The following is a 23,029-nucleotide window of genomic DNA, read 5'->3' as shown; positions in this document are numbered from 1 at the left end:
TGAATTTGTTTTTCAGGTACTGGTGTAACATTACCATCACATTAGTGTTTCCTGAGAGGGCCTCGGCATAGGAAGACTTTCTTTTTTGTCCGTCTCACTGGGGGAAGGTTGTTTCTTTTGAGTCATAATAACTCAGTTTCTGCCTACGTGTCAGGCGACATTTTGTTAATGAGTCGTGTCGAGACCAAAAAAAAAAGCTTCTTCTTTAAATTAGGACACATAAATGTGCAGACGACTATGACCATACAGCTCAAAGACAACAAGGATTAGTTATTAGTTATAGAGCATAATTGATTTTTAACATATACTGTCATGTCCAGCTGTCTAACATGCCTAAAAAAATACACCTAACTCTCTAAGTCTCTTATTGTCTTTAGAAAACAGTGACACAAAGAAAAATGATCACATGTTTTTCTTTCATTCTGGCTTCATTATTCAACACTTTTCTTTCACTGTGATGGTTTTATTGCAAATATAAAAATGTGTTCATAGTTTCATAGTGTAGCTTTAGAAGGTAATGTGAAAAATGTAAAAAATCAGCCACATTTCTGTCATGCACTAAAATAATCTTTTTTTTTTTTTTTTGGTATAGCATGCTACTCCGATATACACCGTTTTCTAATCACAAAAGACCTGCTTGCCATGCTTACCAATAAACCCTTGTACTGTTGCATGGAGAAACCCAATCACTGGCAGTTAAGAGTCTGGGCATTCCTGGCCATATGAGACACCAGTTCCAAGAAACTAAGTCTTAAGCTCCCTCATAAACACAGCACCAGCAATATTGTCAGCTAAATATAGGCTGTCTTCTGTATTCTCCTTCCCCAGTTGCCCATCGCTGTCTCATCGCTCCAGTTTGGATAACCTGAGTTGATCGTGGATTATGGTTTGCTGTTTGTTGGTTGTCTGGGCTCTTACACTCATATCGCTGTGTAATACAACGAAGGCCTGAGAAATTCAAACCCCGCACTCTTCTACTAAATTTAAATCTGGCTGTGAATGGATGGCACTGCTGGCCAGTTGTAAAAACGAATAAAAACCTGTACTTTGAAACTTGGATGACTTGTAAAGAAGGCTCGTTAGACTTACTTAAAATTGGGTTTGAAAGCTTGAAAAAAAAAATCACCTGGATTAACCTACATGCATCAAATAAACTGCATTTCATTACTGCAGTAAAAACTGCAATAATAAGGTTCAGTAAAGTAAAAAGTAACAAGAAAAAAGCAACATAAATGAGAACAGGTATAGAATTTCTCAGTAAAATTGGTTACATTGTATTTCTGATGGGTTTCAGTCTATAGGACTATCATGGACTATTAATGGTTATTAACATTTTCAGGTCTCACTTTTCACAGCATGCCACTATCCACCCTCCTCTAATTTTTCCTGCATCGCAGAGTCGGTGGAAGCTGCGTTCCACCAGAGGTAGTAAGAGACAACATGCACTGAACATTACGACCCTCGCATTCACTGAGCAAATCACTCAGCTATACTGTACACACAAATGGACACACAGCAGTTCTCAAATAATCAGTCTGGACCTGCGCTGGAACTGAGCTTCCCATTCCTGTCCTCTCTATCCTTTTTCCGGTCTTTGCATTTTTATTTTTTATTTTTTTGCTCCCTCGATTCATTTCACTCTTTATTAACTGCTTCTATCTATTAAATACTTTTTCATCTTCTTCTCCCTCCTCGTGCATTTCAGACTGCACCCCCGCTCCGCCCTTTCAGACATTTGACTGAGGGTCAGATGTAACACTTAAGAGCACCCAGGAGGCTGCGTATATCAGAGAGACAGCCTGCTCTGACTTACTGAGCAGCCGATGCTGAAGTAGTAATCAGTTTTTCACTGAAGCTGTGTGTATGCATTTGCGTGCATGTGTGTGGAAGGGTGGGTGGCACCGGCTATAGTAATCACAGCAAAAGCAGCTCAGAGCAGGCTGATCCATCAGTTGTCACCTAACAGTTTAGCTTAGATTTGTGTTTATTAATGTAGAATTGTTTATGTATTTAGTGTATTTGCGCTTGTGTGTACTCGTATATATGTTGAGGACAAGTGAGCCCGTGTTTAGATTAGACCTCCTTTCGTCTAAGCCCGTAGGAAGGCAGGGTTTAGCTGTGGTCAGCAAATGTCCTCACAAGTAAAGTCAAATGAAAGGAAATCATTACAGAAAATGATGCATTAGCCTGGCGACTCAGTCTGAGACTAATATTAGAAAAAAGTGAGATTTTTCCACTTAAACTCGGCAGCCTATAGCGTCTGCTTTTGTAACAGCTCCGAGGTGATGAGAGGCCTTGATGCTGCATAATAGATTAATAGATTATCCCCACGAGAGTGGATTTGTGTGTGTTTGCACGCTTGATGTACATTCAGGATGAAAACATGTGAGTCGCGCTGCATGAGTGCCTGAGTAAATACCAAAAATATGATATGTACTTTAAATTGTTTGTGTGTGACTAAACCATAATTACATGTTTCACATTCATGTCTCTGCATTTAAATAAAGTTGTGGCTTTGAATTATCGATTCAAATGCATGGTTGTGAAATCATCCAACAGTGTTTTGTGGCTTTTTTTGTGCAGTCAGTGGTGGAAAAAAATAAAATCTAAAATTATTTAACACACTAAAAGTAGAAAACTGCATTTTTGGCACAGTTTGATACTGATGATACTGCTAATTTACACGAACTAACCTCCAGCACTTAAGAAGAGTCCAATCGTGATAATATTGTTATGAAAAGAATGTCTGTCAAAACAAAATGTAACAAAACACTTTGTGTCTTTTGTTTTGGAGCATTGCTCTATTTTCCCGTGCTGGTGTGTCATTGTTTGCAGTTTTCCACAGAAAATGCATCACGGTTTCCAGGAAGGTTTTGGCTTTAGTCTGGCTGGTGACAAATATCTTTTAGTCTTTATCATTGTGAGAACAGCAGCACTAGTCGGCAGCTGTTCATGTGTCACTTCAGTGAGCATCCATCCTGGTAGACATAACTGTAGTTCATAAACCAAAGTTAAACCCTTAATTTTTTTTCCTTCCCAGAATGATGTCTTCCATGCGAGCAACGCCTCCCTTTCATCCACCGCCCGAGGAAGCAGAAGTGATTGGTCAGGACAGTGCAGGCTGGGTTGGTGATGAGCACGACGGCCCAAAGGAGACGGTGTCGCCTTCTTTGCATGACCAGTCCCACCCAGATGAACTGCAGCCAATCAGAGAGAAACCAACAGACGCTGAGTGGGAGAGTGTCAGTCCTGCTGTGATGGTGAGAAGTGAATTAGGCTAAGAGCTTAGAAACTGACCATAATACTATAACTCAGATTCACACAAATGTGGGTGTGTGCACAGAGTACCAGAGGTGGGACCAAGTCATTGTTTTGCAAGTCTCAAGTAAGTCTCAAGTCTTTATCCTCAAGTCTCAAGTCAAGTCTCAAGTAATGTCAGGCAAGTCAGAGTCGAGTCTCAAGTCACTGGTGTAAAAGTCCGAGTCAAGTCACAAGTCTGAAACTTTGAATTTCAAGTCCTTTCGAGTCTTTAAAAAAAAAAACGAAAAAATAATGTTGCAGTTATGCTAAATGTAAATATTAGACCATGTAATTTTTAAATTTGTGTTTTTCTCAACACATGACAAAATAGTGAACTTAGAAAATATACACAAATTGTGAAATTGCACCTCTTTAAAATGCAGCTCAATTAAACCTAGCTCCAAGAATAATTTTCACCGACAGTTCTGAGATAAGCTGCATGTTATTCTTGGATGCGGTTGTAGGACCGGCTTTAAAATCGCATGACAAAAATATCATACACATTAAAAAAACTGTATCACCAACGTAGCCTGGACAACATTTGCTAGTTAGATGAAGTCAGCTATCTCATCTTAGCATATTTATATGCATATTTATAATTATACGGTTCTTGGAGTGAGTGCATACACTCATGAAGTTTAGTAACTTCCGGTCACTGCAACAAGCCCAGGTACAGTTTACCGACGGATGGGTGCAGGACCTTGAAATGCACCGTGTAGAACGAAAGACCATCATACGTATCATAAGTTTACCAGTCTCACAAATCGTCGTCATAAATACACATTCGTTAACCGTTTATTAATATAACCTTTGAGCTCAACGGTAATTAATTAGTAGTGGAAATAATTTCTGGTAGCGTTACAGAAATGTAGCAGTGACAACAATATTGTATGCTGTAATCACCGCGCGGATAGGAGGCGGCTGGCTTGACCGCGGCTCACAAATGACGGCTCACTTTACCGCAGTCTGTAATCGCACTGGGCAATTAGTGATACAAAAAACCTGTTTTATCCTGTGAATAAAAGTATATGTTTTTGTCAATGTACCATAATAACAGAAGCGAAACGCAATATTGTGTCAGGACAATTCACTATTTATGCACAATAAATAAAGGAGCATAGCGCGACAATTTCTGTTCAGCGCCAGACTTGCTTGTAACCTATATCACCAATTATGTTAAGAAAAATGACGTATTAACTACTAAAAAACACTGACCTTCGTGTAAATGCTTGGAGCAGACTAACCTGTGAGCTGGAGTGTTCTGGGACGTTATATTTGATCTTTGAATGGCTGCAATCCAGGCCATCCGTCGCGTCTTTGTTACTTCGGAAACATGGCTTGAACAATTTCTCTTCAACGACGTAATCCGATAACAACCGATCTCTTTACCCGTCGGCTTCTCGTGGCTGTCATGCGACCGGCTATTGCAGTTAATAATACAACAGCTTCTTGCCATTTTTGTGTTTCTTTTTATCGCTGTTTAACTGATTTTGATTGAAAGCCTGCGTGCGCTAGTACCGCTTGCCACGAGTTCCCAGAATCCTTTGCGGTTCTACCCGTGAATGACGTCACATTTTCAATCTCTATATAATATGCATGTTAAATTTTATATTTGGGGTAAAATATCAAGTCTTTTCAAGTAAACCGGTTCAAGTCCAATTCAAGTCCCAAGTCATTGGTGTAAAAGTCCAAGTCAAGTCACAAGTCTTAGAACATTTTTTCAAGTCAAGTCTAAAGTCATAAAATTAATGACTCGAGTCTGACTCGAGTCCAAGTCATGTGACTCGAGTCCACACCTCTGCAGAGTACACACTCGGGGCTCACAAATCATAAAACACCTGTGAGATGCAGGAATACATAGGGTGTGCAAATTCTCATGCCTAATGATATCTTTGCACTATTGAGTGAGCACAAGGTGTAGTGGACACACACACAGACACACACGCATGCACCGGTAGTTCTTTCTGACCTGTGTGCTACAGGCAGTGCTGCAGGCAGCCCAGTGAGGGATCTCGTTTAGAGAGTTATACCCCTGGCCTCCTCTCATCTCCACAGCCTGCTTTGGTGTGTGTGTTTGTATGTGTGTTTGAGTGTGTCTGTTAAGGTGTTAGTTACTTGGCTTCAGGTTCTGTGGGTCCCTAATGGACAAAATGTGTTTGGCTTCACCCTCTGAGGAAAGGGGAAAGTTTCCTCTGGTATCATTGTTGTGGTAGAGTTGAATATTTTGGTGAAAAATGTCCCATTTTTTAAAATTACTTGCGTTACTGAATCATGATTATGGCTCTTTAGATATTTTGAAATTGTTACTCAGTTATACTGACCCATGCCCAGTGCACAATAAGAGCTGTAAATGCAGTAATTCATTAACAACAATATTCAAAAACCTGACTTAACATCGGTATCAGACTTCAAAGTTGCCTGAAGGCAAAACTTTTCATGAATATTTGAATTTTCACTCTATATTTTTTCCTTTTTTCTCTCTATTATTTATCTCCAACTTACACACTCACATGTGTAACCATTGTCCCTCATGGACCAGCACAGGACACTGGTGAAAACCTATAACGAAATAATCTTTTCAAGTGTTCAGAAAGAGGACAGGTGGTGCTGGGCCAGAAAGTAACAAAGTGCAATGTTTCAAACTGTAAAAAGTCATAAGGTAAAGCTGCAACACTGCCCAAAGCAGCCACTGACCAGTGAAACATGGGAGGTCCTTGTGCTGTGGACAGAGAAGGGTAAACGACCCTTCTTAACTTCATTGCCTCACCAGCCTCCAACAGTGAGGGTCAACTTAAAACAAAACTTTGTGATTCAAGTTTCTGATCTGAGAATCAAACATTACAGCTTGCACCACCCTGCTTGTATAACTCTTGAGCAGACCTGGAAAAAAAAAGCCAACACACCTGAACAATCTGTGAGTGACACACTATCTCGTAATCCTCATTACAGAGGCATCTTCCGCTTAAAGACAAAGTGCACAACAGAGCCTCCTGGAGCCATTTCAAGGGCATCTTAAGATCCCGCTGTTAGCCAAAGCCCCTTGTCTTTGAAACATAAGCCTCCTAAAGTTCTTGGAGATCCCCCCACTCTGTAAGGGGAGGAGAAAGTATCCAGAAATAACCCCAGTGTTAGAGCACCTGTGCTAAAGTGTCGGATGTTGTGTGGGACAATGTGGTCATCCTGAAGGGCTTATCTTTAGATAATTATAGACTCCTTGTGCCTCTTGCTTAACTCATAACCCTGCAGAGCAGACAATAGTGGGACACACACGCTGGGGTCATCCACCATAAACAACAAAAACCCATCAGATATAACGTTAGCTCAGCACTCAGTCACCTCCGACCCGGAGGGTGTCCATATTGTTGCTGGGGACTTCAATAAGGCATGTTTGAAATCTGTGCTCTCCAAATTCCACCAAAATGTTAAGTGTCCTACCAGGGGGGACAGTACACTGGACCATGTGTACAGTAATATCAAGCATGGCTACAGAGTGACAGCCTAGGACAGTCTGACCACCTCTCTCTGCTCCGCACCCCTGCCTACATCCCCCTCAGGAAACAAACTCCTCCAAGCACCCAGGTCATTAAAACATTGCCAGATGATGCTCTTCTCCAGCTACGGGACTGTTTTGATCTGGTCCATGGTCAATCTTAGACCAGCAGGACCTAGAGACCTTCACTCAGTCTGTCCCTGTCTACATTAAGTGCTATGTAGAGAATGTGACACTGGACAGGAGGGACATCAAACAGGTCAAGAAGGCCTACAGGAGGAGGATAGAGGGCTTCCTCCAAGTGTGGAGAGCCATCCATGCCCTCACCAACTACAAAGGCCAGAGCCCCCAACCCCCTGACAGCAGCCTCAAATTTGCAAAGGAGCTCAACACCTTTGCTCAGTTTGAGGCCACCCCTTCCTCGCACCCCCTGTGCTCCACGAAGGATGCCATCACCATCACCCTTCACAGAGCACTGAGCTGTCTGGAGAACAGGAAGAGCTTGATGAGGATGCTCTTTGTGGACTACAGTTATGTGTTCAACACCATAATACCAGACATCCTCACTACCAAACTGGACCACCTAAAGGTCCCCCCTGCATACATATGACTGTACACCAACCTACCCAATCAGCGTCAAGTATGTCGATGACACCACAGTGGTAAAGTAGGCCCAACAGTGGCTGCGCTTCCTCTGTGTCCTGAGGAAGAATAACCTGGACCAGCTGCTGCTGGCCTTCTACCCCTCTTCAGTGGAGTGTGTGCTCTCCTACTGGTGCTGGGTATGCAGGGGCCACTACTAAGAACAGGAAGCCTTCTCAGAGGGTAATCAACACCACCCAAAAAAATAATTGGCTGTCCTCTGCCACCCCTGGAGGCCATCGCCAGCTCCTCCTGTCTCAGGAAAACCAGGGCCCTATTCTATTCTATTCTATTCTATTCTATTCTATTCTATTCTATTCTATTCTATTCATTATCAAAAGGTCTGATTTTTGTCACCTTGACCAAAACAGGAATTAATTCTTATTCTAAAGAGAGGTATAAAACAATCATATGCATCACCCGAGATGTCTGTGTGTGACTGTAGGGTTAAACCTCGATGTGTAATTAATGAATATATTATGAATCTATTAAAGACACAAATCAAGGTTTTTCTCAGACTACTATAACACTTTACTGGCTTTAAATTATTCCACAAATCCACTTCCACCAGCACCAGATTGCATGTCTCTGCGGTCATGCTGCTCCTTACGTGTAAGCACCCTCAACTGAAAAAACACTTGCCAGGCTTGGCCTTCTCACAGTGTGTCTCAGTGGATTATACACACGTGACCCTGGCAGTATAAAGATATGTAATGGAGTATCACCATGTTGTTTTTGATGACAGATAGATCAAGTACTGTGCTCGTCATGTTCTGTCAGTTGCAAAATGCAATCCTAAGTCTGATATTTGGCATGTAGCACCAGCTGACCCATGCCCAGGCAAAGCGCAGTAGAGCAAATAAAGTACAGGCTCACTCCCAAATAGTACTACAGGGATACATTAAAGAGCTTTGGGATGCATTTGTCTGAGCTGTGTTAAAAATAAACTGTTGCATGAATTGAAATGCTCTCTCACAGATATGCAGTACTTAATTACTTTCTATGGCTCGTGGGTTTGAACTCTCATTTTCTATTTCTTCCAAGGACAATGAAAGCAGTAAAGGTGGCTCAGTCTACTCTTACCGGACTACCTCTACCTCTCCAACCAAGCCAGAGGAGTGTCCAAGGGATCGCGGGGAGCCTGTGATTGGCCTCGCCTTTGGGACGCCAGAGCGCCGCAAAGGGAGCCTGGCAGACGTGGTGGACACACTGAAACAGAAGAAGCTCGTGGAGCTGACCAAGACAGAGCAAGACGGTAAGAAAAAGGTCTTCAGTGTATATGTGTGTTTATGTGTGTGTGTATGTTTTATCACCAGTGGACCTGAATCTTTACATTTCAGGCTAGCCTTTTATTCGAAGCTGCAGGCTGTGGAGTAACACTGCTCTTCCACTTATAAACATTCAGTTTAGCTAACTTGAAGATAACTTTATACATCTAAGAAACAGCGCTGCTTTGGGTGGGTTTTTTGGTTTCACCTGAAGGGCTTTGGGGGAGTTTTAGTAGCTTAAATGAGTTAGAGAAATGGTCTAAACACATAGTGGAACATTTTTTTATTTATTTCAAACAAATTTTCCATATTGTCCATTTTCTAGTCCTACAATTGGTGAACTGTTTGTCTTCCATTAAAATAGATTTTAAAACTTTAGCAAAGGTCCTCATTTGTTGCAGGGTTAAGAGCTATCTAGATGAGTGAATATATCACAGTGATACATTAACACACTGCAGGACTGCATCTTCATTCTAGCTTTTCACAGAAGTGATGCAGTTTTTACTCAGTTTCCCTTCCACATAAAGCAACAACAACCTTTGCTCACCATTTTGTTCTCTTTTTTTCTGAAAACTTCCTCTCCAGAAGATCTTTGAACGTCTAAAATTACAACTGACAGATCCCTCACTCGTTAGATCACAGTATCAATCAGTGAAAACACAGGTTTCCCTTTCTCCGCTGCTCCTCTGATCTACACCTCCAACACGGGAAAGGGTTGGAGTCTCCCAGCGTGCCTCAGCTTGCCCTTTTCCTCCCCAAAGCAAACCAGATCTAAAACCATCTAACACCCCTCTTTACTATTATGTGCACATAGTAATCGCGATAATATCAGAGGAGTGCTTGATCTCTCTCATTTAGAGGTTTCACTTTGTTATTGATACAGTAAAATGGGCCAGATTGGATGGCCTGAGGCGTTATACAGTCCACGATGTCTTAAGCTCCAAGACAGGAAGCTTTGCCTCTCATATTCTGCTCTCATATTCAGCAGCAGAAAACACACACTCACATCTGTGAGTGTGTGTTTTCAAAAGTGTTGTGACACCTTCCTTTCAAATCAAAGAGGACACAAGTGGATAAAAATGCTAGGTGCCCACCTTTAAATGTGGCTCTTTTTGATTTCAGAACCACATGTATACTTCTGATCAACAATACCCAACCTTGCTTACTGTACAATGACGTTGGCCATTTTTAATTCGTTTTGAAGTTTTCTAAACTTAAATTCCTGTTTACTGCGTGTAGTGATTGTGCAGCAACACAACAGACTTTCAGTAAACATAGGTCTTCATTGAGTTTGCTTAGGTTCCCCTTTTTCCCTCTTAATTACTTTTCATATCCCTTGTATGAGAGGAATATGAGCATGATGTGCTGCATTCTGAAGCCGATATTCTTGATGTTGTGATCAAGTGGCTCTTGGCCCCTCTTGAAGTGTTTTTGTATGTTTAATTGCAACCACTTCCACCCCTTTTCAGCTTAGAGAAATATAACAATATTAAAAAAGTAAAGTCTGTTTGACCTTATATTAGTAGTATACAAAGAGACCTTTTACTACAGATGAGTGATTCAGGGCGACAGCTAATAATAGCATGATTAAATGATAAATAATTTACATGTTTTTTAGTTAGCAATAAATGAAATGGTGATTAATTGACAATAACTGGTTTGGAAACTATCTTGTAAAGGTGAGACTGATGCTTTTTAAACTTTATACATGGTTGTTTACTACTGTGCAGATCATCTGTAAAAACATTGGGATGACTAGTACCATGATGAAAGGCACGTCTAAAATGATGTTTAAAGTATGCAGTTGGTGTGATGAAACTTACAAGACGGATCCTGGAGCTCACAGTCCACTTCCTGTTCATGAACTGTGTAGCTTTGTTACTCGTTTGCTTTCTCTCAGTGTTTGGGTTGGTTTAAACACCAGGACTGCTGACGTACATTTACAAGATCAGGATCTGAGTTAGTCTTGCTTTCACAACAATAGTCTTGCATGTTGAAAAATGAAACTCCCAGTGTGTTAAAATGTGAAAAACAAAATGGGTCCTGGCCAAGTGTCCATATGTGATGAGATGATGTAATAGGTGATAAGAGCACCATTGTGTGTATCTCTGATAGACCAGGCACTTCAACAAAACAGCAGTATGGACTTTTTGATGTTGCGACTGAGGACAAGTTTACTGATTGGTAAAAAAAACCCAAAACTTGATCACAAAACAAAAATAACATTTCCTCATCATTAAGAAATACACATTGCGGTTTAGTGTAATTATTTCTACCTCTATGATGCAATTCCATCCATTCGTCCATCATTTTCCTAACTACTTATTCAGTTCAGGGTTGTGGGGCAGCTGGATCTCTCATATAGCGAGGAGCAGGATACATCCTGGGCAGGTCAGCAGCATCATCACAGGGTCATGATGCGATGCATAATATACTGTTGATAAATTCAATACTTTATGCTCCATGAAATATGACAAGGAAATGTAATTATTTATGATTATTAAACATTGCTAATAATTATATCATTGTTTGTAACATAAAAAGGCTAGTTTAATTAACATCATCAACAATGATGGTTAACTATGGAAGCAATGCTTATGCTAAAAGATACAGTAATACTAGTAACAGTAAGAATAGCAGTGATGTTTCAAAATCACTTTGATATTAAGCATCTCGTTCTTTGCTAATTATCCGCAGTACTAGCACTGATCATGCTGCACACACTTACACAAAAACAAACAAGGTAAACGTGTGCAGTATAACCAGGCACACTGAATCATACAGGGCTTGCTTGAATAGTAATTGTGTTTCAGGGCCTTGTAATCATTCATGCGAATTGCTGTGATCCTTGTAGAAGCATTGTAAAAATGTCTTTCATCCAGCGCTTTGGTAATGCTTAGCTGCGGAGACTGACGGGTACTTCTGCTTTTTTTTTTCTTAATGAATTTAGTCAAAAATGAGGTGATTGATAGAGGCTGAATGCTTCATCGAGTGAGCTTTCAAACCCGATGAGCAATAACGCTCCACATCCTTTTTCTTTTTTTCCCCTCATTTGTTAATTTGCTTGAATACTACCTCCTATTTTAATTGCCTCTTTCTCTTCTCTAGTTGATTATTGTCTTTTTCCATTTATCTTTTCAGTTCATCTTCTTTCTATCCTTCAACTCCTGGAGCATTTCAAATCACTTCTAGCACATTTTTTAAAAATCCTTTTGCAAGAGGCAACCTTGCTCACATCCTAAAATAAATCTTCGTTTGTGTCACTGGTGAGGACGAGGGATTCCAAATGCATAAGCTGTCTGATTTGTTTGTTTTGTTAAAAGAATGTAAAGCAGAAAGGAGTGCAAGGCCATTGTGGTGAATAGACCTATATACTGAGGTCTTGTGTGGAGTAGATCAGAGATAATTTTTTGCGTTATTGTATAATTCAAATATTCAGGAATTCTGCATTTGAGCCAAGTCTTTTTTTCCCCCTGGCTCTTTAGTCGCGTGTGTTAACTTTGACTCACACTTAAAATGGAGTTTGTTCAGAATGCTCTTACGGCACCAGCAGATTTGATCATCGCCACTCAAATGGGAAGCACATTAAGCTCTGAACAATACTGCCCCTCACCTTGTCCTCTGCCTCCTGCTGCTAAGGGCTCAGTCAGCTGAGCTCTCCCAAGTTAGATTGGCTGTGTGATCAAATGGAACAGACCCTATCCAACCACCGAGCACTCACTTAGCCTAACGTGGCTGACCCCTATGCACTGTGGCCCGGAGCTAAAGTGTGGATGATGTCGCTGTTAGCCCTCGTGCTGCGCTTACCCCCTGTTGGCACGCTGTTAGCAGTCTGCTTCTCAGAGGTGCCCTAAGTGCCTGTGACAGCTCTACTGAATAGACATGGCCTCGCTTTGCTATGCGTGACTTTATTTATTTATTTATATCTTCACACAAAGACAGCCTCAGCTTTTAAAAGCTTTATCAAGAAGTCTTTAAGACTGTGTCAGGTAGCAGTATTTCCACACAGCTAAGTTGCTGAAAATGCATCATTTTCAACTAGACTCTCACAACATGGGAGCCAAGAGGGTGAAGGTCTAGTGTTTTCTGGAGAATTTTGTATTTATGCTGAATTGTGCCTGTCTTATGTGAAGATTTAGCTACAAAAGCTTTCTGCATACAAAAGGGTTTCTCTATACCGTTAGAGCACTTATTAGACTAGTAGGCTGGTTGCTGAATAAAATGTTCACGGCCAGGGTGACGGAAGATCAGAATTAAACAAACAAACAGAAAAAAGCAGGTCCTAGATTTGTTGTTGAATGGAAATACTCCATCCTCAGTCGCTTTGCAGCTAAAAATAAGAGATGGAGAGGTTGGGAAATAAAAGCTTGGAATAAACAATTACGGTAATAACCCAGACAATTCTCTGTCTCTGAACACTGATACATCCTTTCTCTTAGCCATTATTAATCTGAATTCACCTCATCTCCTTGAGGCCTCTTTACAAAAAGGGAAACAACACTCAGAAGTGGACACATTTAACTGAATGCCAAACCCAGCCATTCTGGGCTACTGCCTGGCAGACATTAAACCCATTCAAGTGTGCAATGAAGTTCCCTTCGTTTTGATGAGTGAATTATGATTATCTGTATTGTCATGCCTCCCGGGGGCAGTGTTGGAGTCTGGCATGGGGAAAGTGCCCTGGTGCCAACTTAGTCAGGCATCTAAATGTGCCTACTGCAGCTTTGGTGCCTGGCAAACACTTAACATCACTCTAATCCCTGCTTACACTTGAGCCTGTATGAATTACTGTACAATCCATGTCTTTCATTTGCAAATGAGATCAGGTCCAATTACGGCAACACTGCACTACTCCGGAGCGGTTACAAAACAGACACCTGTGTGACTAATTTATTACCCGACCCGAACTGGAGTTGAATTTAGCAACAAAAGATTCAATTCAATTCAGTTGTATTTATATAGTGCCAAATGACAACAGCAGTTGCCTCAAGGTGCTTTGTATCGTAAGGTAAAGACCCTATAATAATACAGAGACAAGTCCAACAATCAAATGACCCCCGATGAGCAAGAACGTGGCAACGGTGGGAAGGAAAAACTCCCTTTTAACAGGAAGAAATCTCTGGCAGAACCAGGTTCAGGGAGGGGCGGGGCCATCTGCTGTGAAAATGCATTTAACATGCTTCATTAGAGCAGCATGTCCATACTATATTTGCATCCATGCAGTTTAACAAAGAAAAACACCAGATGTAGCCAATACCTCAAGGTACACATTTAGCTTTCATGTAAACTCTGAGCCTGTTTGGTACTGACTGGTGGTGCAGTTTCAGATTTGCCACTAACTGCCCCTCACATCATATGGAAATGGGCAAAAGCATAACATCCAAACTAACATTAGTGGTAAGATGATGATGCATTTCTACGATCCAACAAATCTGTCTTTCTTTTTGTGAGTCACTGTGTCTGCCTCCATTGATTTATTTCTGTGGAGCCGGAACTTCCTCGAGTCTTTTTTTCTGGTTCGTTGTCCTGTTTCGGCTTTGAATGCGTTATATCAGCGGTCCCCAACCTTTTTTACACCACGGACCGGTTTATGCCCGACATTATTTTCATGGACCGGCCTTTAAGATGTCGCGGATAAATACAACAAAATAAAACTAGTACCGGTACCAAAAAAAGAAGATTTATTCATAACACACGTGAAAAGACCCAGGAAAACCGAGTTAACGATAAAAACGACAACAAAATAACGCTGAAAACCCATAAAAACCCTGAAAACTATACATTTCACATCTGAGCCTCAACTCTCGCGGCCCGGTACCAAACGACTCACGGACCGGTACCGGTCCGAGGCCCGGGTGTTGGGGACCGCTGTGTTATATGACTTGCTTCATCAGAGAGTTCTACATTTGTGCATGCACTCGTCTCTCTCCGGTTTGAAATGACAGCAGCGTAATGGGAAAAATGTGATGTCACAGAGTGCACCAATCAAAGCTTTGCACTATCAGTCAAATTATGAATAAACCGCAACCACACATTCCTGATAAAGCAGGACAGCTGTGGTTTTTAAGTGTTAAACTTCTAAAATTGACAGCGAATTGGATAAAGAACTCAGTGTGGCTAATTTCATGTGAAAAACTGGTTTAAACCCAAGTTTACAGAAGGGCTTAAAACCTTTTACACAAAAATAAATAGTCAAAGCCACTGTATGTTAATTAGACATAGTAAAAACAGCAAACTCTGACCTACATGCAAAGTGTAATCAGTACACAAAAAAACATTACTTTATCTTCCACGCATACACAGTGACATCAACATTTGCAGCTCTTTTGAAGCTGCACTTTTAGTAGCCTTGTTCTGTGTGCTTAAGCCTATGTTGTCCACTTTGGAGGTGTCTGCACTATGTCTTGTGCTGAGGCCAGACCAGAGCTGGACACTCAATCACCAATATAATGGCATCCCCAGCTGGAAGAGGAGGTCAGAGCAAGGTCAAACCTTCACTTAACCCCGTTTTTCTGTGACAATAGAAACATTCTGCCTTGGTTTTTTCTGACTGCTGAAAGATGTTTCAACATCTCTGTTGTTACAGCCACTCGAACTGTGCAGCACGCACTCCTCCACCCGAGGGAGAGTGTGCGCTCTGACTATTGGGCATTTTGGGAGTGCTATAATGTTCAATAAAACATTCCCTCTGAGATTTCACTTGTAACTATAATGAATGAATCTTTGATCTTATTAGCAGTTTAGGTGCTACCCTTGCTCGTCAGCAATACTGTGTGAAGGTTAAATACTCTGTATGTTCCGTCAGCTAAGCTGCAGAAGAAGCAATGGTGACTGAACTTTGAGCGTGAGCCCTGTGAGCCAGTGCCCCATGTGCCTCATCTGTGTGTGTGTGTGTGTGTGTTTGTGTGTGTGTGTGTGTGTGAAGGCTTATGGATTCATACACTCAGGTGGAAGTAGTGATGACAGCTTAACAAGCAAGCTGGGCTGGCCCTGAGAGTTAAGCTTATTAGCTAATTAACAAAGCCTTGGCTCTGGCACCATGTTTGCCTTCCTCTATGGGATTGGCAGCTTGAGATGTGATTGTGTGCAGGTAGAGGCTTTGTTTGTGCATATGTGCATGTAGCTCATGTAGCATGTAGCTCCACACCAATAAACATCTCATCTGAACTCGCCATATTATAGCCAATGGCCAGCATTTGTGAAAAGGCTAGATTTTTATTGAAAATTCAGTAAACGTCATTCTTTAATCTTGAACTTGATCTCCTTTTACATATCGCTGTGTTTCCTGGTCAGTACTTCCTTGTTTCTGGCAACAGGCTGACTCCCCCTGGACTTCTTGTGGTTGGGTTAAATCTATTCGTCTGTAATTGATAGGGATCTCTTTACTAATGATCAGGCACAGCCTGTGAGTCTTGAGTGCAAATACAGTCAGTGGGATATGCCCAGTAGCCCTCTCCTGCTCACTTTGGCTGTAGGCCAGCCAACATATGGTATGAGCGCATGCAATGTGGTTTGTCGGAACAGTTTTGAACGTTGTCCAAAAGAATCAGGTTAAATTGCAATTTTCTCAAGTCCTCCTTTTTTACTAGGATTTCAGCAAAGTGCCAATTTGATCCTGATAATTTGGTGAAGGCCAGCATGATATAACCGTAATGGAAAAAAATACCGACTGTGTCACAGCCAAGATAAATTGAGGCCTGTGGAGCATGTTTGACGTGGCTTCTCAAAGATGTGGACTGTGCACTGCGTTACAAACTGCGATGGAAATTGTTTGTCTCGACTAAACCGTCACACACACATTAATATGCGGGATACTGCGTTTCCAGTCTGATTTGTATTTGAATGCTATTTTCTTCTTAAACAAAAATGATCTAATCTATTAATTTCGCTTGTTTATAACACAGTTTTTGTGTAAAATCAGACTGACTTTAAAAAAAGATTTCATTTCAATTTCTGTCATTTTCCTTAGAATGAATTCATATTCTGAACTCTGCGCTCTGCTTTAAACCACAGACATATTAGACATTTTCCAAAGAACATTTATGGAAAAAAATTCAAATAAGGCTGACTATGAAATTAAATGTTTTTAATTATTTTAATGCAGAGGGATTCATCACTCTTAGAAACCAGCCACTATTTTCACAGCAAAATTTTTATGGCAGTGTTAACCCTGAATGTGTGTTAAAACTGCGTGCTGATAGTACCTCTTAAGAGGTATGTCTGATCATTTCTCCTGTCATTGATGTTTTGAGGAGCAGCTGCATTACATGCATATGCAGTCCTTTCCCCCCTTTTTTATTGTTTTTGTGATGCGACAGTATCTGCTTGGGGCAGGTGGGTATGGTTTGGAGTTCTGACGGCTCTGTTGGATTCACTTGCCTTTTCTTCTCTTTGGTTTGCTGTGAAATAAATGAGGACGTAGCCCAGACTCAATGTCAGCTCCCGGAGCCCCCTCTCTCTCCACCAAAACCACAGGCCCCACCCAAACCAGCTCCCGTGGGGGCCCGACCCAAAACAGCACTTCTATTGTGCCTGAACAACACATCTTTCTGTGTGTATACATTTGTTCATGTCTGTGTGTGTGTGTGCTAGCAGGGATAAGATTTCATATATTAAATCTAAAGTGGAGCCAGAAGCTTGGGCCTTCAGTGGGAGACTGTGGCACCCACGGTGTGGGACGGAGAGATTTCGCAGGTCTTTCCTCCCCACTGCTGTCAGACTCCACAACAAAGACTTTAACTGAACAAACACACACATCCACACATGTGCAATAACACTAAGTGCAATAATCTTTTCTGACATCGTTGTATTTTTACTCAGTTGTATATAGCATTCGTATTCTATTTTTATCTTATTGTATATTTTTATTCTATTTTATTCTACTGTATATAGTATATTATTTTATTCTATTCTGTACAGCTGTGTACTGTATTTATTCTTATTGTATTCTAATTTTTGCGTCATAACTTTTGCACTGTCCACTTCCTGCTGTGACAAAACAAATTTCCCACGTGTGGGACTAATAAAGGTTATCTTATCTTATCTTATCTTGAACTGATCTTTTGGGACTGTGTGTTTGACAAAGAAGCAATTTTGTTGCCTGGATATAAGTGCCCTCATTTTCAAATTTCTTTTATTTATTTAAAAAAATACAGATCTAAATTTCTTGTTAACCAAAGTCCTATTAAGTGTGGTCAAGCCCAGCTATTTTGTTTATAACTCGTTCTTTTTCTTTCTTTTATCCGCAGAACTTGATGTTACAAACTTTTCAGTCAATGCAGTTTAAATTAAAGCAGGTCACAGATTTATTTAAATGTACAAAATTGTGTAGTTAAATCCAAAGCTCTGGCGTATGTGGTGGTTTTTAAACACTTGCCCACGAGACCTGCTTAATTATTCTCCATCACTCAGATAAAGAGTGGAGATAAATAAATAAAGTGTATTTTATTACTTTTTAAAATAACTGAAAGTTAAATAATAAAATCATCCGCAAGTAAGATGTGACATCTGTCCAAGTCTTTTCCAAAAGTGGCTAAGCTCTACCACCTTCACTTTTATCTTCAAATCCTGCTGTCACATCAGTGTGCAGCAGGCTGTAGAAAGCAGTACCTTTTCTTCGAGGACAAATTTTCACCTTGTTGTTTCCTCATGTTCAGGCGGCAGCGGCGGCTGTTGATATCAGTGTAGTAATTCAGAGCAGGCCTGACCTCTCTGACTGCACCGCCGGGATCAACAGCTGGGTTTTTCTAGTATTAAAGTCACACCTTCAGTAGAAACACTATACTTTATCTAATTCAGTGCCCGGTTTCAGCCCACAGTCTTCAGCAGTACGCCCCTCTTATATCATATAAAGTGCTTTACACTGCTGGGGGGAGTAGTTCATGAGTATTTTTAGCATGTGACTCAAAGCCCCACCCGAGCGATGTTGGAAGCTGACGTTGTCTAAGTTGCAGGTAAAGTAAATGAATAAAAACTTTGTTGTTAACTGTCAAAGGACAAATTTCATGCCAATTAAATGCCAAGTAGATTTACGACACATTACTAAAGTGGTGTCTTCAGGTGGCCTCTTAAATTTTGCGTTGCAATCGATGTTTTATTTAGACTGCAGTTTAGTCAGCTGATTTGTTCATACAAGATCTGCTTCATACCATATGAATTTGTAGACATAAAGGGGTTTAGGTAATCTACAGGCTCCTGCAACATCACAGGTTTACACCAGACAGGGAGCAAAATGCATTTCTTGATGATGACGTAGGATAATAAAAATTCTTTAGCATGAGTTTTGACACTCGCTGGATGTGGAGTGTCAAATACATTTTTCAATATTTGTTTCTATGGTTGTTTCTAAATACCGAATTTAGGTCTCTCAATTGTGAATTTTCATTTTCACAGTGTTCTGACATTTGATAGACGAGCTGGTAAAAGCAATAAGTAAGGAATTTCTTGTCTTTTCTTTTTCTCCTGCAACAAAAAAAATAAAGTTCATATATGTATATATGACTTCATAAGTCCTGTTGTCCTGTTGTGTAGCATTAGTTGTAATGTGATTATGATTATAAATGTAACAGATTTAAATGATATCTGCAATATATGCGGTTCCTCCTACAAGTGGCCCTCTGCAAGCATATTGCTGGACGGCAAAAGAATGTGTGTGTGTGTGTGTGTGTGTGTGTGTGTGTGTGTGTCTGTTTTTCTTACAAGGAGGGTGATGTATGTGAAGAGGGTTGCACAGGGCTACTTGCAGACCCCCCCCCCCCCCCCCCCCCCCCGGTCAGGATCAATGGCTGCTTTCTCAGGCCATGTTCTTTGACAAGAGAGTCCGGGTGTCATCTGACAGATGAAAATAGTTTGTGTGAAATGGACACCGTGCTAACACGCAGCCAGGCTAACCATGCTGCAGTTTAATGGTTTTACAACACTGAGCAAGAAGTGCTAGGTCATTGAACATATGTGTGTGTGTGTGTGTGTGTGTGTGTGTGTGTGTGTGTGTGTGTGTGTGTGTGTGTGTGTGTGTGTACATGCGTCTGTTATCTACGCGCCCCCCTCTGTGCAATTAAATGTCTCAGCAGTGTACTGACATTCTTTAATCAGTGTGTGAGGTGTGGATGTATGTTTGAGCGCTTCGGAGTGCTTCAGTGTTCTCATATCAGTGTGTGTATGCTTGCGTTTGTGTGTTTTTGCGTATATGTGGGTGTGTGTGTGTCTCTTTCCTCCTCCTGGCTAGCCCGTCTCCTCGTGTTTGGACATATGTTGAGTTTTATTTCACTCAGACATCAATCCTGCTGGCCAGCTGTTAGGACAGCTGCTCTCTCTGTGCCTCTCCTGCTCTGTTTCTCTCTTTTACTCTATCATTCGTGCCGTCTTGCGCTCGCGCTCTCTGTTTCTCTTGGTCTGCCTCTCACTCTGGTTTTTTCTTCAACATTAATGTTTCTTTAACATCAAAATGTTATGCTTTGTTTCTCTTTGCTTCTTCTAAACAGTATTTTTTAAATTTTGTGTCTCTTCAAATTCTTTCTTTCTTTCTTTCTTGTCCTCTCTCTCTGATCCTGTGGGGTCTGCAGTTGAAGTCATAGCACTGGCATAAATTTGGAAGTGCAAAGTGTAGCTGTCAGCTTCCATTTACACACATTCAGTAGTGAAGTGAAGACACAAAATGTTTTTTTTTCTTTTTTTAACTGTGGGTGTGTTACACAAACACCAGGCACCGGTTAGAACACTGGATTTTGTTATTTTTTACATTAAGTAATTTTTCAGATTAATGCTTTTTTTTCTCTTTACATTGGCCTTAGACTGCACACTCCAGGGCTCCGAGTTCCCGAGCTCTCTCACTAAGCATAATGTGTTTGTTTGAGAGACTGAAAGAGACGATGTATGTGGATAATTTAAAGGAACTTTTTTTAAGCTTTCACACTAAAATCTGCTCAGCGTGAGTGAACTAAACTTTCAAAATATATGTGTTTCCTAAACATTTTTGTTAGAAAACAAACTTCATTGGAATATGTTGCACACCTGTTGTAAGCATGTTTAAGATAAATATTGCACTAATGAAGGATTTGGCAGGATAGATTATTCCACGGCTTCACACTGAGCTCTCTTGTTAGAAAGTGGTGGTTTTTCCGACACAGCCATTCTTCTAGGCTGAGAGAAATAGCTCTCTACTCCTATTCATACGTATCTGTTACTTACCAACATTTTGCTGAAAAGTTCATTTCATGAGCAACTTTTAAAAACAAGTAGGCTAAAAGAAAGAGTGAGAAGAGAGTGACACAGTCATATAGTAGAAGCCTGTGGCACACTGTGTATTTCTTGGCAGTTGCTCTTTTGGACTGTTGATGCTTGCCTGCCACATACCCACACATACACTAAGTAAAACACACACAGCAAAGCACACAGTAAGTTGCCTGTGGCTCATGTAAAACACCCAAAACATTGTCTCTTGGCAGGTTGGCGTGGGGACAGGTGATAAAAGTGTGTTTACCCTAAACACTCGCCAGCTTGCTAGCTGCCTCAGCGCTGATTTACTACGACTCCGTCTCTTCAGCCGCTTCTTCTCCTCATCGCCTTCCTTCTGGCTCGCTTTCACTTGATCTTATCGCTCATTCACCCTACCTGTCTGTCTCTTCTCCATACTTGTTCCTGCTTGTGACAAAGTCTTTTTTGAAAATATTTTTTATTTTACAACAAATAAAAAGGGAATTTCCAGATGTGGAATGTCTAAAGTGTTTTGATTTGGGAGAGTAAGTTTTTATTACTTCCAGCATGGAGGTTGTGTTTTTGGTAGTGTTTGTGTGTCGTTCTGTCTGTAAACACAGTAGCTCAAAAAGTTTTGAATGAATTCTGGTTAAACTGTGTAGGGGTGTCGAGCGGGCTCATGTTAACGGTCCATTAAAATGTGACTAACATATATTGAGGTCTTCAAGTTCAACTCAAGAAGGATTTATTGGTCAAAAATTGAAAAAAAGAAGTATAACTTGTGCTTGTGCTTACAAGTGTTTTTTGACCTTTGACCTCTCTGTCATGGACAATAGACTAACCTGAAGGTGAAAGGGATAATGTTGGGATGGGATACTTTTTGAGTATAGCTGATTAACAGTATAATGTAATGTTATGTACATTACACTAACAGTTTATAACAACTTAAATGCGTTTTATTTTTGGGGTGTCAGTTAATATAAACTTGTGCTCTTTTTTCACTCTATATTTATTACTAAACATTTAAAGCAGTTTTGCTAACAGTGACATACATGGTGCACATGTACTATATCCACATAAATAATAATAATAACAAATATTTGTACTTAAAATTAGAAGCCTGCACGCTGCACTTTTACTGTACAACAGACGTCTTAAAGTATGTTTGTTTAAAGAACAAAGAAAATAAAAGAATGTATGCAAAATCCAATACTGTTAAACCCTTAAAAGTAAATACCTCCCAGAGAGTGAGCTGACTTGCTGGAGGTATGCGCTCTCGGAGTGCTTCTAGCATCAAGAACACATCAGCAACTATTTGATATTGTTTACAAAGTTTTTCCTTATTCTTACTTTTTCTATGTCATCCTTCCCATTTGTTTTTACCCACTTCAGTTTGTCTTTATAATTCTTCCAAATTGCTGAAACAGTCATCTTCATCATTCCCTCTTCAACATTGTCTCCGCCTGCCCTGCTTTCCACCTTTCCCCTTTGTTCTTTTAATGTAACCTTACTTCCCTCACCAGCCAAAACATCCACCCGCTCCCTCGTCTTTTTAACCCATCCAATTTCCGTATTATCCTTCGTTTGATAAAGAGGCCTGTTTCTGGACAGCAAGGAATTTTTATCCACCCACCAATCTAAACACCACTTGAACCCTGACTCAGTTGCGGTGACGGATAAAGAGCCATCTAGGGTAAAACATCTCCCTCCATCCTCTCTCATCCCTCTCTTCTTGTCCTCTTCCTCGTCCCCTCTTTCTTCGTACCACACCGCTCTCATCCCCCCACAGTCTCCTCATCTGATCTGTTTATCAGTACGAGGAGTGTAAATTGTGCAATAGAGTACACATACAGTTGACTTATGCAGATGTGTCTTGGAGTTATAGGTTGTATTTTCTTCACTAAGTGCTCTCATAAATTGGGTTCCTTGATATTGTTTGATACAAGGCGCACTGCACAAGTGCACATTGGCGTCTTCAGGTCTTGTGATTAGAAGAAAAGCCCCTCATCCTGCCTCTGTCCCACAGCCTTCCTCCTTTACCAGCCATAAATATCACCCCTTGAACCAAATGTACACACATACTTATCCTGTGGAGCCACTTGTACAGTAAATCTGCAAAAAAAAAAAAAAAAATCAG

The 23,029-nt window shown here is 40.7% G+C and overlaps 1 protein-coding gene across 7 annotated transcripts in view; it reads left to right on the top strand.

Annotated features, from left to right (window-relative positions):
- Positions 1–23,029, top strand: part of LOC113026379 (transcription factor SOX-6-like) — a 106,344-nt gene that overhangs the window by 30,168 nt on the left and 53,147 nt on the right. For all 7 annotated transcript variants that reach the window (XM_080303771.1, XM_080303770.1, XM_080303769.1 and 4 more), the window contains 2 exons: positions 3,041–3,260; positions 8,477–8,687. In XM_080303771.1, the coding sequence (XP_080159897.1) occupies positions 3,042–3,260; positions 8,477–8,687 (430 nt within the window). In that variant the 5' untranslated portion in view covers position 3,041. The remainder of the gene's footprint in view (positions 1–3,040; positions 3,261–8,476; positions 8,688–23,029) is intronic.

This window comes from Astatotilapia calliptera, chromosome 7 (genome assembly GCF_964374335.1).
Source record: "Astatotilapia calliptera chromosome 7, fAstCal68.1, whole genome shotgun sequence".
Lineage (NCBI taxonomy): Eukaryota > Metazoa > Chordata > Actinopteri > Cichliformes > Cichlidae > Astatotilapia > Astatotilapia calliptera.
This window is presented reverse-complemented; position numbering and strand designations above follow the sequence as displayed.